We start from the raw sequence: 24,794 nt of genomic DNA, 5'->3' as shown, positions 1-24,794 counted from the left end.
CGACACGCGACACGTAACATACACTTAAAAAAAAAAAAAAAAACCTGTTGATACGGGCGCTCTGTTACACGCTGTTCGTATACCTGTGATTCCTATCCGCTTGAGTGTTATCTCTACTATCCCATGCAGCGGAAAATGCGAAAACGGCCGTGCGAGCCAATAATGTGCACTATTCCGATAGATACAATGAATGAATTTATAGGAAAGTTCTTGTTGATCGATAAGCGCAACTTGCGTTTCCGCGATTTCCGCTCCATGGGACAGTAGAAAATATATTTCAGCGCAACGCAATTGGCGGAATGTCTTAGCGATTGGACGGATTTTGTACCGCCATTCCGCGTTGCGCATACGTTCCGTACCATGGGATCGCACCATAAGAGGTAGCATGTATTCTGCATTTTATGATCTTATCAAAGACTGAGAAAGTTGTTACGTTTTTGTTAGAAATATATTTTGTATTTGCATCATCTTGTGTTCTATTACGTACTTTGAAAAGCCCTGAGTAACGGTAGCCGCTACAAGTCTATTGTATAAGTCTATGGTTATTTCTCGCTTCTGACGTCATCATTCCAATATGGCCGCGGCGACTCGGGAATCAGGGGTTTTAAATGCTTACTCGTTTCGTGAATAAAGAATATTATAAAAGCACAGAATAATTGTATAGACTATCACCATATTATTTTATTTTTATTTAATAATGGATATTTTCAGAAACATAAATAAAACATTTAGAGTATCCATAAGAACAAAATATATTCTTCTATGTTCTTATTTTCCATGTCCAATGATTTTACCGCAAAACCCATGTGTGTTTTCATATTTCAATTTTTTATACAGTTCAGAAATCAAATGATAGATGATTAGGAAGACCTGAGTGTCATTGATAATTCCTAATGCTACATTAAGATTACACATTAACATTATTGTTTAATTATTTACTTATAAGAAATAAAATAAATCAACATATATATATTTTTAAATAATTGCATTGCAGATCTTATCTAGTATTTCAACAATGTTTTTATTACCTACCTTAATTAAAATTTCGTATAGTATATTCTTAAGATAAAATAAAATGTGCGAATAAAATTATTTCTTTTTCTTCTTAGGAAAAAAAAATCTTTTCCCATTATTAATAATATTCGATCGTTACCAATCAATTATCATTTTGGTTTTTTATATCTAAATTGTCATGTTTTTTTTGCATAAGAGTTCGCAATTCATCCTAAAATTATGAATTATTTATTACTTATGTATGTATAAAAAGAGTACAGTTTTATTTATATTTAAACAAAAACAAAAAGATGAAAACGTGCAAATATTAATTATATCCCGTATAATAAAACAACAGAAAATAAACAATAAAAATATGTATATAATATAAAAAATTTTACCCCCCAGCCAAGTTTATCCGCCAGTAGTTGACAACCTGTGTTGCAATCACCGAGCCAAGCTATATCGCGTCCTCCTTGCGTGTTCTTGGTGTCGAACATTAAACCCTGTCGTAGTCCTAAGAAACGCGATAAACGATCTTGCATACCTACTTTTTCATTGTTGATAAGCAGACGTGGACAAGTAGCTCGCACTCTTAAACAAAACAATTTTTAATATTATATATATATATAATGCATAAAACATGAAAACTAAATATTGCCGAAAATATACTAATGTTATAATAATGTAACGATAATGATAATATGAAGAAAGAATTATTAACGAAACTTTTTAGACAGTTTAAGTGTTAGCAAGGGGACACATTTTCGAGTCTATTCATATTTATTTGTGTAGTCATATTAATTGTGTATTTATACTCAAGTCAAGGACAAGCTTTGGTTAAAATTTCAGTGCAATCGGAGGTTTATCGTTTTCGGAACTTTATCCAATATAATATAGATAAATTCATTAATGCTATTTATAAATTATATTATTTATTCTAAAAAAATCTTTAGATTCCTTTTCATTTCATTGCCGAGTTTATTGATATCATATATTTATATCCTATCGATAAAATATATATGCTATCGATAAAATCTTAGATGTTATAGAACATAAAAAAAAACGCATATTTCTTACACATTTCTCGCGTGTTGAAACAACTCCTTGATTGTATCGAAAAATTCAATGTGTTTTTTCTTCGATAAAACAAAAAGTAAAGAATAAAAACAATGTAGATATAAAATGACACAGTATTATTTCCTTATGCATAGACAAATCGTTTATCATTATATTGTAAAATGTGTCGTACATTATGCAGACGTACAATTAAAAATATTTAGCTTGTGGTCATTGAGGTAGGAAAAATTGTTATTGCATATTGTGTGGCATAAGCGCAACACATACATAAGCATATATAATGTGTAAAATTAATTTCTCAAAAACGCAATTTTGTAAAGCAATGTTATAAACACATAGATTTGGCATTAAACGCTCTCTTTGCTTTTTGTTCTAATACAAATTTTAAAATCTGCTCAAACAATAACAAGGAAATATACTAAAAAATATTTTTAAAAAATCTAAATATGCAATTATGAAGTACATAAAATATCGTAAAACTTGTCTGAAATATTTTTTCATATATCACACACACAATGTTTATGATATTCGATAAAAATCAAATATACCGAATTAATTTCGAAGAATTGTTTTAATTTCTAAACATGCGAGAACGCCTACAAAAAAATGTATCTTTTATTTTTAGTTGAAACATATCCAAGTCCATCAAAATCAATAACAGACACACACAATTCCGACCCTTTTCTTGTAAAAGCAATTATTCGTCAATTTTAAGCTTTCCTTAATTCTTTGCGATCCTATGTCGAGTCCGATTCGACATCACATCACATTTCATTTCAGCGAGTTTTATGTCAAGTCTAGTATAACTATTTTAGTAACTTCGAAAATATCTCTCGTAATATCATGATTGCGCATATACTTCTGTGCGACTTTTCTCTTTCTTTTATACATTTTATGTAATCCAAGAGATTACTAAAATATAAAAAATATACAAGCCGTATAGTAATGTAAATAGCTGAATTGTGCGTAGATCTATTGATACGAAATATCAGAAACAGTCCGGACCGAAAGATTAAAAACTTGCATAAACGCAATTTTACCAGAAAAGAAAAAAAAAGAAAAACGTACTTTTTTACAGAGAATTGAAATATGGATTCTGTATGCGCTTGTATACATCCTGTATATGACATCCTACAAGTTTTAAAAATATTGTTTTTAATATTTATGCATACCTGTCTATTAACGATGCAAAAGGTTGTACTACCAAACTTGATCCCATAATAATTAAGAGATCAGCTTGTACAAAATCTTGATCAGCGAGTACTTGAAAACGTTCAGGTAACGCTTCACCAAAAAAAACTATGTCAGGTTTTACAACACCTTCATTACATTCTTCGCATTTTGGTATCATACCTTCTAGGATTTTTTCTACAATTTAAAGTCATATAATAAGTATTTTTTGAAATTAATATCTTGCTAATATCTAATTTGTTTATAGATTTTTTTGGAAAATCCAATCTACTCAAAAGCCAGAAATTTTGCTATACTTCCTTATTAAAACATTTAGTTTCACATATTCAAAAATAATGTTATTAATTTACAAAAACAATAAAATTAAGTTAAAGTTGTATATAAATATAAGATAAAAACCTGGGAAAGAATCCCTTAATGTAACATACTTTAAAGATTTAGTGTGTAAAGCAAAAGAATATATTTAATTACTATTAATTATATAATTCACGCGCGCGCACACACACACACACACACACACACATATGCACGCACGCACGCACGCACACACACACACACACACACACACACACACACACACACACACACACACACACACACACACACACACACATATGCACGCACGCACGCACACGCACACACACATGCACACAATACTATTAAATATTATAATTATACTATTAATATATAATTAACTATTGAAGCTTCATAATATAAGCTATAATATATCTCAAATTTTAAATCACACAGTTCTAATATGATAAATATATATATGGGTAATATGATAAATATAAGTAATATAGGTAAATATACCTTTCATCCATGGAAGCATATATGGCGCTCGGCATTTAAGACAACGACCAGTATGAAATGTTCCATGAGCTTCTACTAATTTCTCAGAAGGTAATCCAGCTATACGTTCCAGTGTATCAATATTCTGTGTATAATGTCGTAGTAGTAGACCTTTTTCCCATAGCAGACGGATAAAGTAATGACTAATTGTAGGTCGAAACCCTTCTGGCAACAATTCTCTTGCAAGTGTGAAGAATGGTTCTGGATTCTTCATAAAAAAATCTAACTCAAAAATAGCCTGCGGATAAGGTAAATTATATTTGTCTAATTTATGATAAAGTCCACTAGATGGAGATCGAAAATCTGGTATTCCAGCAGCTAAAAAAATATAAACATTACTTATGTACATATTTGTTATACATTCATATATGTAATATATAATATAGCATTAATATATTCTATCATTTCATATAACCAATGAAATATGACAAATCTAAACATAACAATTATATATAACTGCCATTGATACAAGAGAATAAAAAACATGAATATCTGATGAAAAATAGTAAAAAAAAAAAAAAAAAAAAAACAATAAATATTAAAATAAATTGAAAAAATTATTATGAACTAGAAATAGAAGAAATCTATTATAGAAAAGTTATATGAATATATCTTTAGATATATACTAACAGGTAGAGATTCCAGCACCTGCCATAGTAATGATTTTGCAATCTGGTTTTTCTTTAATATATTCGACAATTCCATCTAAGCTAAGTTCACGAAGAACTCTTTGTTGTGGCTGATCATTTTGATTACTCGTTGACAAATCAACAAGTCTTAACTTCTGAATTAGATATCTACGTAATCTTTCCATTTCAGAATCCTCTACTTCTGATGATCCAGAAGAAATGTTTTGTTTTTTTTCATTTAAATTATCGTCTAAGACAGAAAAAAAACTTGATATACAATACATTCAAACTATGTATTGTATTCTAATAATAAATGTTTTTAATAATCATGAAATTTATATGCATATTATTTTTATGTTAAAAGTGGCTTATAAAGATTATTACAAGTTTTCTATATGTTTACAATTTCCAAGATATAAAATCATAGAAAAAATAACAATGTTAATTAAATGATAATAATTTTCTATTGTTCGACCAACAAATCATTTAAAGAAGATCACTCAATAATGTTCTATTTAATATGCTAATATACTAGTTTGCAAACAAATTTTATCTTTAACCGACATTTTATGAGCTGCTTAAATAAACCCCATACATTTTATGCTAATATATGCAAAATTCAGAAGTTAGTTTGCACAAGACGAGTTTGTTATTCTTGGCTGAACTTTTTACATTTCTCGTTTTTCCTTTTTTTTATATAATTTTTGAATATATTTCTATTTTATTTTATTCTCTCTCTCTATTCCAGTTCAGCTTAAAATAACAAACCTCATTCACGTTTACAACACCATTATAAGAAAAGATATAAGGTTACAATACAAAAAGTAGACATTTACATGATACCGTAGCACATGATATCATAGCACATTATTCTTTGTATATTATTTCTTGTTTATTTGTGATTGAAGAAGAGAATGTGGCATACTATCGTCTGAAAATTACCTCTTCGATCTTCTTCGGTCTTCTTATCCATAATGCAACTTTAATACAATTATTTATATTTATACGATTAATGTATGATTTTGTAATTGCGTTTTATTAAAGCTATCAACGATACATCACTTCGTTTGATACACACATGATTCGACACGATCTGATCAAGAAATTTACAATAGAACGAAATCTATGCGCAATGCGATTCTGATGTATGTACTTCACTCTTTGAATTGTACATAACTGGTACTGGTACCTGGTACTCATAAATAAAATAAATTGCAATATGTGCAGATCTACATTCGGAAAAATCACCCGTTTACACCAGTGATGCGCTGCCGTGGAATTTTTTCCCATGTGGGAACCTCCGTGCGCATGCATAAACTGACATCACAGCCACAGCTCACGAACTCACAGCTAAACGTCAGCTGCATCCACGGATGTATCTAGCTGCAACATTATGCCCGTATCAGACTACGCATTGAAGATTGAAATTCAAGATTCAAGATTGTAATTTGACCAATCAGGATAAAGAAACTTTAGTACCTTTTGTTCTGATTAGTCAAATTCCAATCTTTAATCTTCAATCTTCACGTAGTCTGATACGGGCATAACCCCAACCGCAACCGAGCCCGCAACTCGTAACTCGTAATGTAATACGGGCTTTTTACGCTGAAAATTCCATACGGTTGAAATTTTTAAATCTTATGTCTTAGGCCGGTATTCATAGTCAGTTCTTATTTCAAGGCCTTCTTAAGTAACGTTTTAAGATGTTAATACGGCTCTGTGATTGGTTTAGGATATCTTAAGATTTTTCTTAAGACGGTCTTAAATATAAGAACTGACTATGAATACCGACCTTACTACTTAAGTTTCTCTATGTTCACGGCCCTTAAGCCCGTATCAGACTACGCATTGAAGATTGAGATTAAAGATTTAAGATTGAAATTTGACCAATCAGGACAAAGAAATTTTAGTTCCTTTTGTTCTGATTAGTCAAATTCCAATATTTAATCTTCAGTCCTCAATTTTCAATGCGTAGTCTGATACGGGCTTTATTCATTGGAACGGACTCTATGTGTATAGAGCAGTGAAATACATACACATACACCATCAAATACACAGCATACACATATTACTGCGCAATATTCTCGTCTCGATCTATTCTATTCTATCCTATTCGCATAGAATGACAGTTTTGTGTCACGTAAAAGCATATGTAAATAAGATGTATATCGCTTTAAATTACTTGAAATAATGTATCAAAGTAATTCTTAATCTGACATGTACTGGACTTTACGATAGAAGTGTTAGAAGTTATTACAACATTCGACAATTGTTAATGAAACAATCGTAAATATAACATATATGCGTTTCACGTATAATATAATTATACAATTTGATTTTCGTTTAAAAGTTGAGATGCATGATATTAGCATATTCTTTATAATCCATGAGCATTTTTAAAACGTGTTTAATATCGAAACATAAATATTTTCAATTACATTATGTTGGTATTATATGCCAAATAAAAACTATACTTTTAATTATGGAGGTTATTAATATTGATTAAATCTCATATGTGCGTATGGTTATACGAATATTAGGTATATGTAGAACTGTTTAATAAATTTGTGCAGCAAAAAGCTCGACCGATGGCATTATGGAGAAGTTTGTGATTGACCTGGATAAAGTTCTCAATGATTTTGAATTCAACGAAGGTAAAAAATTTTCAAGCTAAGCGTATAATTATACATAGATATTTTCGTCTCTTAATTTCTAGATTTTATAATTAAACCTTAAAAGAGAGAGTCTTTATCATATAAAGTTGTTGAGAGAGAGAGAGATAAGCATAATCTCTGGTGGAAATATTTTTACAACAATTATATATTTCCACGAAAACTTAAAATTTTCTACAAGTTTGTGAAAATTGTAGAAATTCACGATAAGTTGTAGCGAGTTGTAGAAAATATTAACAAATTTTTACAAGTTTCTATAACTTTTTACAAATATTCTTATAAGCGATGTAGTAAATTGCAAAACTTGTAGATTATACTATATAATGTAGTTGTAAAAAATCTCAACTTTCTATATAAATTTATGATATTGATAAGCTACAAACATGGCCCAAATTATAGCTTGATATAAAAATTACATAGAAATAATCTAAAAAGTTGTAGATTATATCATAAAAAACTATAGTTTTTACACATAATTTTTGCAAGTTATTTTGGAAAGTTATAGGATTATTTCCGTCAGAGATGTGCATATTAAGAGGCAGATAGGGAGGTAGAGAGGAAGGAAAATATATTACATAAACTATGAATGAGTTTTCATTTTGTATATATGTTGTAATATAACATTGTGAAATATGTGTAATTTCTTGTAGATTGTGCAGAACAAGTAGCATCAGTAGCAACTTCTACAATTAATGCATCTACGGATAAGCATGCAATTGAATCTGTGCCTCCAAAAATGTACAATATTAACCCTGGAAAAAGCATAGCGATTGATACAATGCCACCTCTTGAAAAACACAGAGACGCTCAACCAATAGATGTTGATTGCAAATATTTATTAACTGAAAAGGGTGTAGCGGACAGTAAAGATTCTATAAACAATTTTTACACGCATGATTGTGTCATTGATAAATCAGGACAGAAATCATGCGTTCATACTCATACTCTTGATCAAATGTCTTTGACAATATACAATGACATATCGTGTAACATAATACAGAAACAGCAGAATGGAAGTAATGATTCAAAGGATAGCAATAGATATGATAAAAAGTTAAATCAACCAAGTTTCAAGCCTAGTATTAGCAATGTTTTTAATAGTTTAAATGAATATATCAATGCTCCTACTGGAAGCTTAAGTTATGTTCAGCCTATGTTAGATGATATACCTAAAATGTCCATAGATAATGTAATGGAGAAAGATCTTATATTGAATAAAGATGTAGCAACCACTAATAAATATCCAGTTTCAAAGAGAAAAGATATAATGGATGTAACTGATAAAAATGTCTTAGATTATAAAAATATCTTACCAGTGGAACCAAGTACATTTGTTGAAGTTGAAGTTGAAGTTGAAGTTGATAACAAACAAGATAATGCAATGCAGAATGTTATATCACAAGATTCTACTCTGATACAATCAGAAAAAAATAATAGTATTACAATCTTTGTACCGAGCACAACTATTTCAAAAAACGAACATGGTAGTATCACAGATACAGAAATGTTTAAAACTGATGTTAATGAAAAGGCTTTGGTTAATGATGGAATGTTTAAAGAAGTTTATGGAAGTATTGCTAATGAACATGAGCATTTAGACTTAAAGGATCAAAATTTCATTGATAAATGTGTATTTATCGAAAATAAGGGAAGCAATTCTGTATTTGAAAATACTACCAAATTAGATACAAGTATAATGAACAGTAAAGATCATAATGAAAATGCACAAATGATTAAAAGCTGCAACATCTTATCCAATATGATACATACAATTGATACTAGTGATGACTTTTCCGAGGAAAAATTAAATCAATATTTGTTAGAGTTGGAAAAAGAAGAAAAATCTAAAATGGAAGATATATTACGTTTGGATGATATTTGGTCGCTAAAAACACATGACAAAGTAAAAGATAGTAAAGAAAATATTGCAAGTCAGTGTCTTCAAGATGATATTAATAAAGCACCGATAGTTGAGAAAATTATAATTGGTGAACTGCAAAAAATATCTGAAGAAAATATTCAGGAGAAAGTAAAAGAATTTCCTGTAATTGATTATATAGATGCACATAATGAAAATATAACAGATGTAGAATATAATGATGCAATAAAAATTGTGTTTAATGAAAAAAGTAATTCAGACAGACAAAATAATGAGCTGGATAAAATAATAAAAGATAAGGATGTAATTAAGACAATTGATCAAGATATACCAGAGGATACCTTGCAGTCTGAATCAAATATTGCTGTTGAAGTCATATCAAAATTTGAAAATGTTAGAAAACAGGATAATCAACAGAATAATATCAATACGGCACCGAAATTACAAGATATCATTGAAGATACGCGATTACAGGATAACAATAATGTAGAAAATTTTTCACAAAATAAAGATTATAACGAGAGAGTATACCAGCAAGATATTACTGAGGATAGTGAAGATGTTCCATTAAATGATGACAGAATATACGATAGTGGTTTGATTTCTAAAATGGAAATTGCTGAAATTACTGATGCTTGTACAATCTCTTATATAAATGAAAATAATCAAGAAACCGGAAAACCAGTTCGTCCTCAGACATTGGATATTATTTTGACACATAATAAAAACGACTGCCATACTCTTGGTATGTTGCTGTAAAATTTTAGTTTTATATTTCCACATACACATTATGTCATTTATTATATTATATTATAGTTTTATATTTTCATTAAGCTACTTATCAGATTGGTGCATAATTGCATAATATTTAAGTGAAATATATATATATATATATATATATAAAGAATGATAAGAATCATTGTAATAGGATCATTAAGTACTACACCAGGGGAACTCCGACATTCAGAAACCGGAGGCATTGATGAAGATCGGGGTGCTTCGTCAGATGTTTCTGATAATTCCTTAGTCGAATGTAATACCATATTGGGAAAGCAACCTCCGTTTTGGGTTCCAGATAGTGATGCACCTAGTTGTATGTTATGCGATATTAAATTTACTGTACTTAAAAGACGTCACCATTGTCGGGCTTGTGGTAAGGTATGTGAAACTTGATAAAAAATCAATTTGGCATCTATTTATATCATTTATTGAAATATCCTGATAATATTGTTGATAATATTTTTATTATTTGATTTTAAAAATTTGCAATATTGGTTTTTCATAATAGTTTGTTATTTATTTGCAATATTGGTTTTTCATAATAGTTTGATATTTATTTGCAATACATTTCGCAGGTGTTATGTAACAAATGTTGCAATATGAAATACAGATTGGAATATCAGGGAAACATCGATTCCCGCGTTTGCGTCTCGTGTTACCATTTACTCACAAAAGGTAAATAGAAATAGATATATATCTTGTAATAATTTTTTTTATTGCTAAATAAAGCAAAAATAATGAATTTGTTATGCAAAAAAAATTCTTATACATAATATGTATTTGCACTTTTAGTTGAGAACGGACAGGGAACTAGTTATAATTGGTCAACTAGTTATAGTTTATATGCAGATTCTAGTGATGTCAATTCTTCACAGGTATGTTATTTATTTATGATCTTTTTCGATTAAAAGCTGTAATGAAAACTATAATATATTTTTAAAGTCTTTGTTTATTGAAATTTAAACAAATAAACAAGTTATATATTTAAACTTATATTGACAAATTATTTTTATAACTTTATCTACTGGTATATAAATTCCATCTAATAATATTAACTTCTAAAGCATTAAAAAAATATAAGTCTGATTAGATCCTATAAGAACTTGTTGAATACTATTTTTAAGTTTTATGCTATTTTTTAAGTTTTATTGTATAAACAATTTATTTATATCAAAAAAAACAGATTAAATTAGTAGATATTTCATATTTGTTTTTATAACAAACTATTAATATATAAATACAAATTTATATTACAATATTTTTTTGTTGTAATATGAAAAAGAGCTCTTTATAATATAATAGAACATTTATATTAGAGATTATAGATAATTTTTTAGATTGGTAGTTCTTTATATATATATATATATATATATATATATATATATATATATAAAACAAAGATATCTCTATTAAATATAAAGGGTGTCTCAGACCACCTGTACACCCATTTTAAAATGAAAATAAATGGCTTTTATCAAAAATCGCGAACATTTTTTAAGTATATCGGATATGTTCTACCGAATGATGATATTTCCAACTTTTGATTCCGACCGGAAATACGGACCGGAAGTTGAATTTTTTTAAGGGAACATAATACTTTTTATTGCAGATTCAAATTGTACGTGAAAAAAATAAGAAACTTTTGTATCAAACGTTTTTTCTGAAAGTGCCTTTATCAACAATCTAGTAATCTAATTTTAATAATGGCTTAATTATTATTTATTAGGTTCATTTTTCTTATAATATCAAAAAAGACATCAATTCGTTTATCGAAATCGTAGAGTCTTTTAAACAAAAATTCAGAGATATAATGTTCATAGTTATTTTTTTGAGTACCAAAACGTGGTATATCACAACTGTTTATATACAAAGCGCTTGTAAAGAAAAAGTAAACAATATTGTTATGACTGTTCATATATATATATATATATATATATATATATATATACTTGCAATTCTATCTATACAGTATCAAAAATATGAATTGTACCTATATATAACACTTGTTTTGTTAATAATTTTTTAATGGGTAACGGTCAATGGCTAAATCCTTTTGAAGGTCACTCAGGATGATGACCTTGACAATATATGTCAAGGTCAAGGTCATATGAGGGGGGGGGGGTCCCCTTTTATGCAGGTTTACCAATACTTATTTTATTAAAATGAAATATACGCAGTATATAATTAAATCTCTATTCTGCAATAATAAAGTCTGATTGTGATGTATCGTGATAAATACTAAAAAAGCGAATGGTACTTACAAATAGCTGAAGTTTAAATATTTAAAGAGCAGTGTTTTAAAATTTAATCTTTTAGTGATCAAAATTATGTTATAAATATGTTAAGGCACGGATGATAATATCAATTCTTTTAACAGAATAATAAAATTTTTTTCACTGACATTATCATAAAAATTTAAAAAAAGAAAATCACTACTGTTTTTGTATGCGAAAGAATAATTTATATATATATATATTTTATACTAAAGTTGTACTATTAAAAATTGTTTAATATACAAACTCATATATTTCATATTAGCTACAATTATATAAATTTGTAAATACATAACACATTTTTACACATATTTATCTATAAGTGTGTTTGCTAAACAGTTGAACAAATGTCGATATTACAAGTATTTAACAAATGGTTATAGGAAAGGCAGCCTAATCCAAATAATCCCATGGAGTACTGCTCAACTATACCACCCTTACAACAATTAGTCGGCGGTTTACCGCCACCACCAACAGTGATGGTACCTGTCGGCGTTCTAAAGAGAGAAGGTTCAAAACATCGTACAGAAGGACAAAAATCTGTAATGTTCAGTGACGGTACGTAGATGTTTATCTTATTAGGTATTTTTAAGACGTTTTTTTTTTAACTTAACTTTTTCTAAAAATTATATATTATACATGTTATATAATTTTTAAATAATACTATTTTGTATTAAATATACAGGGTGACCAGTAATGACCGCCCACTAAGTACATAGCGTTATTCCTTACCAAAAACTGAGACGAAAAGTCCTGAGCTATTTTTTTTTTTTATATTTTTTTTAATAAAGGAGTTATTATTGAGTAAAGTTGGGCCAATCAGCGCCGACCTTTAACTGGGCGCAATGAGCCGCGCTCCTAGTAATATGTATGAGCACTCCGCTGCTAGCATAGAATATTCTTATGGATCATAATAATAGCAATAATTCTTTCTTGAAGTTTTCTTGTTTTACAGAGTAGACGAAGTAAAGCGTGACGAATTTTTATCTCTAAAAATATTGTTTCTAGAGAAATATTTCGAATAAAAGTTGCAATATTTCAAGGGGAACATAAGTCAATGTTATAGGAATGTTTGTGGGTGACGACTTTCAAGGTTATTTCAAGGTTAATTTAATTTTTTTAATAGAAACTCTGTTTTTTTATCGCATATTCTTATAGCTTTTCTTGAGACCCTTTTAAAACACTATAACGAAATATTTTTTCATTGAATGTTTCTAGAGTTATTTTATATTTTATATGAATATGATTTTTAGTACAAGAAAAATTATTTCTATTATTATGATGCGTAAAAATATTGCATGCTAGCGGCATGCGCGAAGGGAAAATATCGCCGCACCATTATAGCGGCGGAGCGCTCACGCACACTATCAGGCGCGCGGCTCACCGACGTGCGCCCCCCGGTTAAAGATCGGCCCTGATTGACTAGACTTTACTCAATATAATAACTTTTTTATTAAACGTTATAAAAAAAAATAGCTCAGAACTTTTCGTCTCAGTTTTTCGTAAGAAATAATGCTATGTACTTAGGCGGGGTCACCCTTGTATACATACACAATTTAAATTGTTATATTGTATATACAGGGTGGGGCATTTATATTGAGACACCTAAATATCTAAAAAATAAAGCAAGATAGAAAGAAATGTTTCAGATAAAAGTTGTTCGGTTTTAAGGGGCTCATAAAATAGTGCCATTAGTTTGACTTTCGGTGGAGGCGCTTCGGACATTTCAATGTCAATCTTGTTTTTTTAAGTGGAAACACTCCAATTTTTTTACATAAATCAATTCCTTGCAATATTCCGCATAAAAAGTTATAGAGGTATGATGGCCAAAAGTTTAATAGTTTATGAGATATTTTATACTTTATTTTATTACTTTACTTTGACATAATTTTACATAAATTATGAAACATCTCATAAAATTATTTATTTTGCAATAATGTTATCTTAATATTTAAAACTCAAAAAATGAGAGACATCAATTGGTGTAAAGAAAATAAAACAAGATTGACATTGAAATCTCCGAAGCGCCTCTACCCAAGGTAAAACTAATGGCACCATCTTATAATCCCCTTAGAATCGAACAACTTTTATCTGAAACATTTCTTTCTATCTTGCTTTATTTTTTAGATATTTAGGTGTCTCAATATAAATGCTCCACCTTGTATATTGGCCAAAATTATAAATTTATGAACATATAGTAATTTTCATGTCTTATAATGTGGTAATTAGGTATTACACACATGCACACGCGCGCGCGCGCACTGCGTGTGGGATGGAGGTGTGTGAAGTTGTGGATGTGAATATATGTAAAATTTGTTATTTCTATATACAATTATTTTATAAATCATATATAGCACTTTTCCTGTTATATTATATTTTGAGTTTTGTTTCGTTTGTTATTCCTTCATCCAATACATCCGATACAAAAGTTATTAGCTATTTATCTCTGCCTCTTTGGAACGTGTCGTCACGTTGTCAGTCCCAATCTTTCCTGTTTGTTTTATTTTTACGCACCTATAACTAAAACACAGGAATAAGGCCTGGCTGTGACCTGACAGAGCTAGACACGTGTTGGGACCCGAAGCCATCGTATCGTAAACAAGGAATTAAACGGATTTTTGCGTCGGAATCCACGTTGACAGACACCGCCACGAGGAAACAGAGTCATCCTCTTCTAGACAATACGACTAACAGTTATATACCGCATGATCCTAATTTATTGCCCCCGAACGTCACTATACACAAAGGCCGTAAGGATGCTATATTGTATGAAGAATTTCCAATCACAATAATATATATATACATATATATATATATATATTAATATTGTTTTCTTTTCTTTTTTTACTAAAACAGAAATTACGTATCATCCACCTATGGATGAAAGTGTACTTTATAAGACGCTAAAAAATGAATGCGAATCACCGGTAATGTTCGCGATTAATCGGAATCTGTATGCGTATGTGAAAATAATTAATTGTAAGTAAAAGGATATTTTTAAACAATATTCTCATTTGCTTTATTGTAGTAGGAGATTTTAAAAACGCTATTTTTAGTAAACTGCTGTGTAAACAAAGTCTGCTGGAATCTGACATCAAGAGGTCTTGCTTGCGTTGGCCAAGACGAAATTATTTTATTAATCGAGATTTTACCGGATGAAACGCGAATTCCAAGGGATGTTCTCGTATATATCAATCAACTATATCTCGAAGCTATTAAAGGTAACTTAATATATCGTATATATCTTTACATCTAATATATAAATGTATCTAATATCTCAATAATAACTTAATACTATTTGCATTCTACATTGCAATGAATTATCTTTGCTGTCATAGGTAATACAATAACGGAACTCGGATTTTCGGTATATCAAGGTAGTAACCTGTTGGGTTCACGCGAGCATTCGGGATTTCTTTTTATTCGTCAAACATTACAATGTTTACAAAAAATTATTTTACCACCTGCACCTTTCCTAATTGGACTCTTGATTCATAGGTAAAAATAATAAAATATTACTAACATACACAGCGCATATTTTTATTTTGTCAGATATATGAATCTGTTCATGTTGTAAATACATACATACGTAGTATTTTTATATATAAAAATTTTAGTTTTGGGATAATAATATATAATTAATGTCAATATTTAAACCGAGAACACATGCAAACACGCATTCGTGCACGCATGCGTGCACGCATGCATACAATCAAGTATTGATATGTAATAAATCTGTTCAATTTTTTCTTCCATCTTTTAACTCTTTAAGTATTTCATTAATGTAAATCGATTTATATAAATTATTGTATAATTTCTCCTTTTTACGTATTTATCACATTATTACTTTTATTATATGTATGGTTTATATATTTATTTAATTATTTATGTTACACAGGGTGACCAATAATGATCGCCCACTAAGTACATAGCGTTATTCCTTACCAAAAACTGAGATGAAAAGTCCTGAGCCTTTTTTTTTTTTTTTTTTTTAACGTTTAATAAAAAAGTTATTATTGAGTAAAGTCTGGCCAATTAGGGCCGATCTTTAGCCGGATGCACGTCGGTGAGCCGCGCGCCTGGTAGTGTGCATGAGCGCTCCGCCGCTATGGCGGCGCGGCAAACATTTTTCCTTCGTGCATGCCGCTAGCGTGCAATATTTTTACGCATCGTAATAATAGAAATAAATTTTTCTTGTACTAAAAATCATATTCATATAAAATATAAAATAGCTCAAAAAATACTTAATGAAAAAGTACTTTGTTATAGTGTTTTGAAAAGATCTCAAGAAGGACTATATAAGAATATATGCGATAAAAAATCAGTTTCTATTAAAAAAAAAAAAATTGACCTTGAAATAACCTTGAAAGTCGTCACCTACAAACATTCCTATAATATTGACTTATGTTCCCCTTGAAATACTGCAACATTTATATGAAATATTTCTCTAGAAACAATATTTTTGGAGATAAAAACTCGTCACGCTATATTTTGTCCACTCTGTAAAAATACTGCAAGAAAAGATTATTTCTATTATTATGATGCATAGAAGAATATTCTATGCTAGCAGCGGAGTGCTCATGCATACTACTAGGAGCGCGACTCATTGCGCCTAGTTAAAGGTCGGCGTTGATTGGCCCGACTTTACTCAATAATAACTTCTTTATTAAGCGTTATAAAAAAAATTACTCAGGACTTTTCGTCTCAGTTTTTGGTAAGGAATAACGCTATGTACTTAGTGAGCGGTCATTACTGGTCACCCTGTATATTTATATTTGTTATATAATTAGCTGTATCTATTTTAGCTATTTTGTTGTTTTAAATTTGAAACCAAATAAAATTACAGTTTATGGTATATTATGAGAAAATTTAATAATCGTAAATAATAATAAAATATAAATATTTATTTATGTGAACAATAATATATATATATATATATTTTTTTTTTTTTTTTTTTTTTTTTTTTTATCTACATATATAATAAATCTTTATGTATTATGTGATATCACAAAAAAATTGTTAGTACTTTCTTTATGTTACAATTTATTTGTAAGATTATATTAGATATTATAATATTAAAATATGTTACTAAATTATATTTAATATTATTAACATTTTTTACAATTAAATATATAAAAAGTTAATATTTTAATTTAGAAAGAGAGAAAGATACGGTGTATGTATAATATACTTTTTAATTAGCGAATATGATTGAATGTTTTGTCATAAACAAAATTATAATCAATCTTGCAGTTTGTTTTAATTATATGATTCTGTTTGTCTGATCATAATAATTTTATTTATATTTCTTGTTTATTTTAGGTGGGAAACTCCATGGGCTAAAGTATTTCCATTAAGACTTCTTTTACGTCTTGGTGCGGAATATCGTTATTATCCTTGCCCATTGGTGTCTGTTCGTTTCCGGGACGCGTTATACTTCGAGATTGGGCATACCGTCATGAAAGTATTAGCGGATTTTAGAAATTTTGGATATACTTTACCAGGAGTAAGAGGTTTAACAATTCATCTCAAGAATCGAACGACGGACGTTATGCTTCCTAGAAATCGATATGACCAAGTTATAAAAGGACTTTATAACTCGAATGATCATGTATTGGCTTATGCTTCAAATTTTAGTATAGCCGCTGATTCACATTTGGTTTGTATACAAACAAATACTGGCGACGAAAGCAATTATCAAACGCAAGCGATAAATATTCACAACAAACCGAGAACAGGTGAGGTCATATACAAAATTTCTGGTGATATGTAGGATGTTTAAAAAAAAATCAACAGGAATTTATAAGGTAGATAGTACAATACTTACTAAATCAAGTAAAGGATGTTCAATGAACATAGATAGAAAAATCAATTCTGTTAAAGTTAAAAGCGATATCTGATATTTACTAAGGTAATGATCTTCCTATTTTTATTTATTATCCTATTATCCTATTTTATTTGCAAGCGATGTGAAAACAGAATTATTTTACATATTCTCACTTGGATCTTTATGAAAAATTAGCTGCTTTCAATTCTGCACGCCTTATAATAAAATATTATCTAAATGTTTTGTTTGGCTGCTTTAATCCCCGATTTAAATCTGTTAAATTTTTATATTAATAAATGATATTACAAGGTTTACATTAGCAAATTCGGAATATTTGTCAAATGTAGAATTTTTGAAAAAATTCGAAATTCTGGGTTACGTTCTGAAACTGTTCTTAGAGGAAACGAAAGGAGTAAACGAGGGTAAAGCAGCTAAAGTGCATGAGGAAAACGAGAATTATTCAGTTTTGGAACATGCTGAATATAATTAAAAGAAAAAAAAGTTAAATTCAAATATTAATGGGATTTATATTATCCATTTCGTTACAATTAAAAACTTCAGACATAAATGTAATTTAAACTTGCACTTTTCTTTTTCTGCCATTTAATTCCTCGTCATTCACTCATGCAAAATGTAGATGAGAATTTTACACGAATGAAGGAAACACGAACGCTTTCTCTCAGTTTTGGAACGTTCTGGATCGAAATTAATCGGAAACGCTTGAAAAGACCAGGAAGTAAATTTTTTTTTTGAACATAATCTTGGAGTCAAACAATTTCATTACTAAAATTCATTAACAACGAAAAGTTTCCGCACCAATGACCACGCCGTGATTCTTATTTGCCAGTTTCTCCATATTGTATTGCTTGCACTCTGAGTCTATTACCGATGTTATTATAGAAATTGTAACTATAACTTTGTAGAAGAGCTGATCAATTTGTTAGAACATAAATAACATTCATTGTCAGTAAATTCAGAAGAAATTGAATCAAGACAACGCACTGTATTGAATGATGTGACTGGTACGACGGGTGGCGTTCGAATCTATGTGATAAATAAAAGCAAATAAATAATTTGCTTTATTAAAATTGAAAATCGCTTTTGATTTAGATAAAGTTGATTTTTTGACTCATGTTTACTCAGTATTTTCTACTCTATTTAATATTACTAAATATTACTTAATACTCTCAATTCTACAAGTATTTTTAACACATATAAAGAACATTGTTTATATATTTTTTCATTATGCAGTAACCGGTGCTAGTTTTATTGTCATCAATGGTGCTCTGAAATCATCAATGGGACTTTCCGCCAAGTCCAGTATTGTAGAGGATGGGTTAATGGTAGAAATAATGCCAGAAAAAATGGAAGCGTTGAAAGCTGCTCTTAAAAATATGCAAGATTTTTCAATTGGTTGCGGACGTCAGGGAGCACCGGAACCGGATGAGACTGTGAATATAAAATGGGTCGATAACGATGTGCTGTTTAACTTGGGGTAAATTATCTCGATAAATCTTATCATTGTATGAAATAATTGCGTACGAATTTTATAGTCAATTTTTTTCTTCTTCAATTAAAGTGTTGTTTTTTTTTTTTTTTTTTTTTTTTTTTTTTTTTTTTTTTTTTTTTTCCCTCCCTCCATATAACAAATGCTGTCTGTATGTATATTTGTATGTATACACATGTGGATGTATATTAATGTATCTTTTATATTGCCTTATATTGTGAACTTTTTGTTTCCTTAATTAATAAATAACATATAATGATTTTTTATTGCCAGAGTCAAAAGTCCCATTGATGGACAATTAATGGACGGTATACCATCTATTAGAGTACATAATGGCACCGATTATAAAGGTGTAACCCGATTTATACGCTGGACAGAAGTATTTATTATAAAAGTATGTATCAATAACATAAAGAATATCATTATTATATACGTATATAAATCAGATAATTACTAAAATAACATTATTTTAAAAGTCGGATGATCATTCGAATGGCGTGAATGATCCTGTGGATATAAATAAACTATCTGGAAATATAGCAAAAGCAACATGTGCGGCATTGGTTAAACTGTTGGATCTTCTAGCGACAGCAGGTTTAACAAAGCTTGGAGTGCGAGCAACTATTCATTCAGACAACGTAAATGTATTTCCTGTTTCTTATAGTTTATCCAGCAAACACAGATATATAACTGTAACATTGCCATAATGAAACGGAATGTAACGAGTGATAATATAACGTGATCGTTACATGAAACATTATTAATCGCCGACATCATGCATAGATCAAAAATAGACGTCATTATGTCATCTTTTGACGTTACTCTGCTACTTGGGCTGTTACATTACATATGTTACATAGCAGTTATATTCTGGTGTTATATTGCATAAATAAAAGACAGTTATATAATCCTAATGTAAATTAGGTATAACAATTGTTACATTATGTGTTACTCTCATGTGTTACATAGCAGTTATTCCCATGTTATATATATATATATAGTAGTTATATTCTGTGTTTGCTGGGTTCTTTGTTAAGCATCGCAGAAAAAAATAGTTCAGGACTTTTCGGCTTATTTTTGGTCAAGGTATATTGCTATGTATTGTATTTAGAGAGCGTGAATTAATGAACACTGTACACATACACATGCGTACACGCACACGCACCCGCAAATACACAGAATATATCGAAAATCAAGAATAATAAAATTGCAACATAAAAGTTTGTGAAAAATTAAGTAATGAAAAGTGCATGCTACTTTTTATCGCAAAAATATAGTTTTTTAAATATTAAAGTTTAAAATCTTTGGCTAATTATGAGCGTTGTTTAAAAAGTCATCTATCTGTGAAACGCGCCTATAGTATTAAAAGTTGGCAGACACTTCGCGAATACTAAATAAAAGATTGTGCCGCCATTGGCACATGGTCGCTAAATTTTTTTAACCAACGTTCATGATCATATTTTAAGTTCTTTTATAAAAAATTATTTAATTATGAGCATATTCTTTCTTTACTATATTTTTCACAAATTTTTGTGCTATTATCTGTTATCCTATTATCTTCGAATTTCAGGATACTACACATACACATCACACAAAGCACACATATAACACTGGAGTTACAGCTATATTATTATAAGTTATTTCAATGTGTTATGAAATTTAATTTCTATTGTATATAGGTGGGCTATGAAGCTGGAAGCGAGGGTATAAAATTGCCGCCTATCTATATGAAGAGCTTAGATAATGAATTAATTCAAGTTTTACATAAAGCTGCACAAAATAGTCAGGATGCGCATACAGTGCTTGAATTGATATTCTATGTACTTGAAGATTGAAAAGGTAATATGTATTCTATATTTTTTTTAATTGGTGATGTTTTAGGATAACATTGAATAATTTTTATTCAGCGGGAAAGATGTGCAATCACTGAACATTATGACGTAGCAATTATATGATATGTATGTTATTTCTTACTGTGTATATACACTTCGTTTTATAATTCGAAATATTATCTTCCTAATTTTTTTTTTTTTTTTTTTTTATCTAATTTCTCTATTTTTCTAATTTTAGTTTATCAAATCACAAACAAAATATTGCGACTAGTACTAACCATCTAGTGTTAACCGTCGAGAATGGGTGATGCATCTTGCGAAAGCAACCGAATTTCGTACACCCGTGTCGCACGAACGGAACGGAAAGCCTTAAGACGGTGTATACCCGGTGGCATTTCGTAACGCGAATCCCATGGAATTATGGCAACGGCGGCCGGTATAATGACGTCGCCTTCGATGGCAAAATCCTCTTGGAGGGAAAGATGAATATCTTGATATGGGAATCCGAACGGGCGTCGTGTGAATGCGAACGCTCCGTGCGAGCGACAAAGTACGTCTCGCAACGAACAAACATTGTAGTCCCAGATGAGGATCGCGAAATTACAGACGGCAAGAAGACGCAATTCTTCTTCCTCAAGTCGAACCGGGAAAAGAGAGTCTCTCGTTCTCAAGCGGACGTTTGCCGTTTTTCGTCGATAAAGCGCGATAAGAGATATCAATGATGATGTATGGCGAGCAGTTATATACTATCATCCACAGAAAAGGCGTGGGGGGGGGGGGGGGGGAAGATTATAAATATAAAGAGATTACAAGGAGAGAAGATCATTGATGAAAAAATAAATGTATTACTGTACTAAATACTTTCAAATTACTGAATATTCTCGCAATTTTCTGAATTTGTGATAAATTTGAAACCTATTATACTTTTTTAGCGAAAGCTTTATAATTATTATTCTTACAATTAAATATAACGTGCATTGTTGTCTTTAATATTTACGATAGTCTTATTGTCAGAAAATTTTAAGCTTCTAAGGCATAATAAATAATTATTTTCTATTTATTCTTGCAAAGATTTATAGAAAGACTTGATATTTTTGTAGCGGATGTTGTGCGGGTGTATGAGTGAAAATGATGTCTTATACATATATAATTTCAATGATTATCGTTAATTATGCGTGCATAGAATGTATCTTGTGAGGGATTAGGTCGGGCGACATCGAGGACGATGTGTCCTCTTTCTCTCTTTCGGCACGAGTTTCACTTTTGTTGCCTCCTTTTGTGTTCGCCGTTCATACACGCGAAATTAATTCTCTAATCCAAAAGAATCGGTAGTCAAGTATGAAACGTGTAATCTCGATCGATTGACGATCGGCTTTTCAAGATGCTTGATGCTTGATGCTCTCCTAAGTCTGTCGGACATTGGGCGAGGTCGGACCTCGGCGGAATGGTTCTTCCACGATAAATTGACTTTGTTTACGAAACGGCTTGGCTAATTCACGCATCGATGCAATGATCACGATTGTGACGATGTTCATGCTCACGCGAGGAGAAAAAGGCCGAGCAATCGGCGGCCTTGTAATAAAAGATTAACTTACCGGAACCTTTTGTAAAACACAAGATCGCAAGATCTTGCATGCACGAAATTCCGTCTTGCGCAAGAAGGCTAAATACGATCGTGAAATTGTGTTATTCCGGTAGGTAACTCGTGTGAAGCTTGAAAGGAGATAATTTTACGGATCTTTAGAAATTTCCACGCAGACAACGCATTGTATTACGGTAATAGTTTATGTAATAAATAAAGAAAGAAGCTATTATCTGTGCCAAATTGAACTAACTTTCATCTTAAAACTGTATTAAATTTTAAACCAATTCTAAGTTTATAATTTATAAAATATACCATATACCGAAAGCTTTTTTTATCGCAATACTTGTGATTATGCGGCGTGAAAGTGAGTTAAGAAGATTTTCACGATTGTAAAGACGTTTTTAGGTCGCAATTTTCGGCCGTGTCCTCCCACAGCAAGCAAGAATCAGATGACATAAGGCCTCCAGCTCTTGGGACCACGTCATTCGCGCGCGGAGATTTATGAAGCTTTCTCTCTCGGCGGCGAATAGCAAATGGCCTGGCCTGTTCCCTCGATTTGCTTTTATTCCGACGTCGATAATGCTCAGCGCGGTCGAAGCGCGGACTTATGCAAGGACAGGTCCCTCGTGTCGGCCAAGGGACCGTCGTCTCTCTTTCTCGGTGAAGAGGTAGCACCGCGAGAGAGATCCCATGTGTATACGTATGCATATGTATATATACGCTACTATCGCGGCTTGTAGTACGACATGATACATGACACAGGCCGCGATAATAATCGTCGAAAGGTATTCCGAGCCCCTCGACGTTTCGCCGCGCGGCCTTCGCGCGGAGGCGGAGAGGAAACGAATAAAAAAAAGACCCCGAGAAATGCCTATCGTCCTGCTCATCGCAATCCGCGTGCTCGATAACCCGATGACCGTGTAATATTTATCGACAGCCGCGTTTCTCTCTGCTCGCATTTCTTTCTTTGTCAGTGCTGCATCGCGTATTTCTTAAAATTTTTGATCTTTTACTGATGATGATAAAAAAATTCTTAATTTAAATGACATTAGTAAGCATATAAGAAAATGTTTTCACATTTCGCACATACATACACATGTAAAATTTAGAAACATTATGGGAACATGATCGATATTGCACACATTTTCGCTATTGTTCGCGTTTGTGTTATCGAAGCCGCCTTATTCGCGGCGCATTCAAATTCTTTCCTGTCACAAGTTATTGTCTCGCAGACACGTTATCGACACCTTGTGCAACTCACAAGGTAAAAATTTTTCGTACGTTCGCGACCAGTATATCGACGCCTCCGATCATTTGATTGAATTGACTACAGCTACGCCGTAGTTCTACAATATATGCCGCGCGAATTTAAATCGTCGGTAGATTTACGCGTTGATATGGCAAGACGAGTCAATAAATTCGTACAAGTCTGTACAGAGTCGATGCGTCACACACATATGTGACTCGACTTTCGCAATTTTCACGCTCCGATGACTTTGCGGTCAATCGCCGATATAAACGTATTCATTGTTATTTTTCACTTAAATGTAAACTACATGAACTTTGAGATTTATAATCACTACACAAATAAAATCTCGCAGGATATATTAATTTAAAATTATTTTTGCTGTTAAGCATGACAGTGATGACGATGATGTAAATAATTTTTTTAATTTTAAAAATTTTGAAATTTG

The 24,794-nt window shown here is 30.6% G+C and overlaps 2 protein-coding genes across 8 annotated transcripts; one reads left to right on the top strand and one right to left on the bottom strand.

Annotated features, from left to right (window-relative positions):
• Positions 1 to 734: 734 nt before the first annotated feature.
• Positions 735 to 6,097, bottom strand: Sirt2 (Sirtuin 2). 3 transcript variants are annotated; one of them, XR_011447822.1, is made up of 7 exons: positions 5,688 to 6,097; positions 4,747 to 4,995; positions 4,078 to 4,434; positions 3,246 to 3,441; positions 1,395 to 1,587; positions 1,033 to 1,225; positions 735 to 896 (listed from the first exon to the last, which is right to left on the bottom strand). XR_011447822.1 is itself a non-coding variant. In XM_070306812.1 (6 exons), exons 1-6 carry the CDS (start codon positions 5,716 to 5,718, stop codon positions 1,157 to 1,159), a joined length of 1,095 nt encoding a protein of 364 aa, XP_070162913.1. In that variant the 5' UTR covers positions 5,719 to 6,097; the 3' UTR covers positions 735 to 1,156. The 3 variants fall into 3 exon arrangements, 2 of the variants coding, with proteins under 2 accessions (XP_070162913.1, XP_070162914.1); XM_070306812.1 differs by having other exon boundaries at positions 735 to 1,225; XM_070306813.1 differs by lacking the exon at positions 5,688 to 6,097 and adding an exon at positions 5,582 to 5,655 and having other exon boundaries at positions 735 to 1,225.
• Positions 6,098 to 6,871: 774 nt separating this feature from the next.
• On the top strand, positions 6,872 to 23,334 carry Sara (Smad anchor for receptor activation). Of its 5 annotated transcripts, none has more exons than XM_070306864.1 (17): positions 6,872 to 6,897; positions 7,319 to 7,399; positions 8,068 to 10,041; positions 10,225 to 10,454; positions 10,652 to 10,751; positions 10,869 to 10,951; positions 12,733 to 12,907; positions 14,881 to 15,099; positions 15,206 to 15,328; positions 15,406 to 15,570; positions 15,688 to 15,847; positions 17,672 to 18,087; positions 19,428 to 19,671; positions 19,957 to 20,077; positions 20,160 to 20,321; positions 21,363 to 21,522; positions 21,754 to 23,334. In XM_070306864.1, the coding sequence occupies exons 2-16, from the start codon at positions 7,342 to 7,344 to the stop codon at positions 21,516 to 21,518; spliced, it is 4,386 nt and encodes a 1,461-aa protein (XP_070162965.1). In that variant the 5' UTR covers positions 6,872 to 6,897; positions 7,319 to 7,341; the 3' UTR covers positions 21,519 to 21,522; positions 21,754 to 23,334. The 5 variants fall into 5 exon arrangements, with proteins under 5 accessions (XP_070162965.1, XP_070162964.1, XP_070162966.1 ...); XM_070306863.1 differs by lacking the exon at positions 6,872 to 6,897 and adding an exon at positions 6,910 to 7,031; XM_070306865.1 differs by lacking the exon at positions 6,872 to 6,897 and adding an exon at positions 6,974 to 6,987.
• Positions 23,335 to 24,794: the final 1,460 nt, after the last annotated feature.

This window comes from Polyergus mexicanus, unplaced genomic scaffold (assembly GCF_030449975.1).
Source record: "Polyergus mexicanus isolate NDT 795.1 unplaced genomic scaffold, iyPolMexi1.0 SCAF_14, whole genome shotgun sequence".
In the NCBI taxonomy this organism is placed as follows: Eukaryota; Metazoa; Arthropoda; class Insecta; order Hymenoptera; family Formicidae; genus Polyergus; species Polyergus mexicanus.
This window is presented reverse-complemented; position numbering and strand designations above follow the sequence as displayed.

Excerpts from the sequence above, each read along its gene's own strand:
- Sirt2 (XM_070306812.1), bottom strand. The coding sequence starts at position 5,718 with ATGGATAAGAAGACCGAAGAAGATCGAAGAG. Across the intron at positions 4,996-5,687 it reads GACCGAAGAAGATCGAAGAG|ACGATAATTTAAATGAAAAA; the intron begins GTAATTTTCAGA and ends TTTCTGTCTTAG. Across the intron at positions 1,226-1,394 it reads CGGATAAACTTGGCTGGGGG|GATGAATTGCGAACTCTTAT; the intron begins GTAAAATTTTTT and ends TCATAATTTTAG.
- Sara (XM_070306861.1), top strand. The coding sequence starts at position 7,200 with ATGCCAAATAAAAACTATACTTTTAATTATGGAG. Across the intron at positions 10,455-10,651 it reads ATTGTCGGGCTTGTGGTAAG|GTGTTATGTAACAAATGTTG; the intron begins GTATGTGAAACT and ends TACATTTCGCAG. Across the intron at positions 19,672-19,956 it reads GATGTGCTGTTTAACTTGGG|AGTCAAAAGTCCCATTGATG; the intron begins GTAAATTATCTC and ends TTTTATTGCCAG.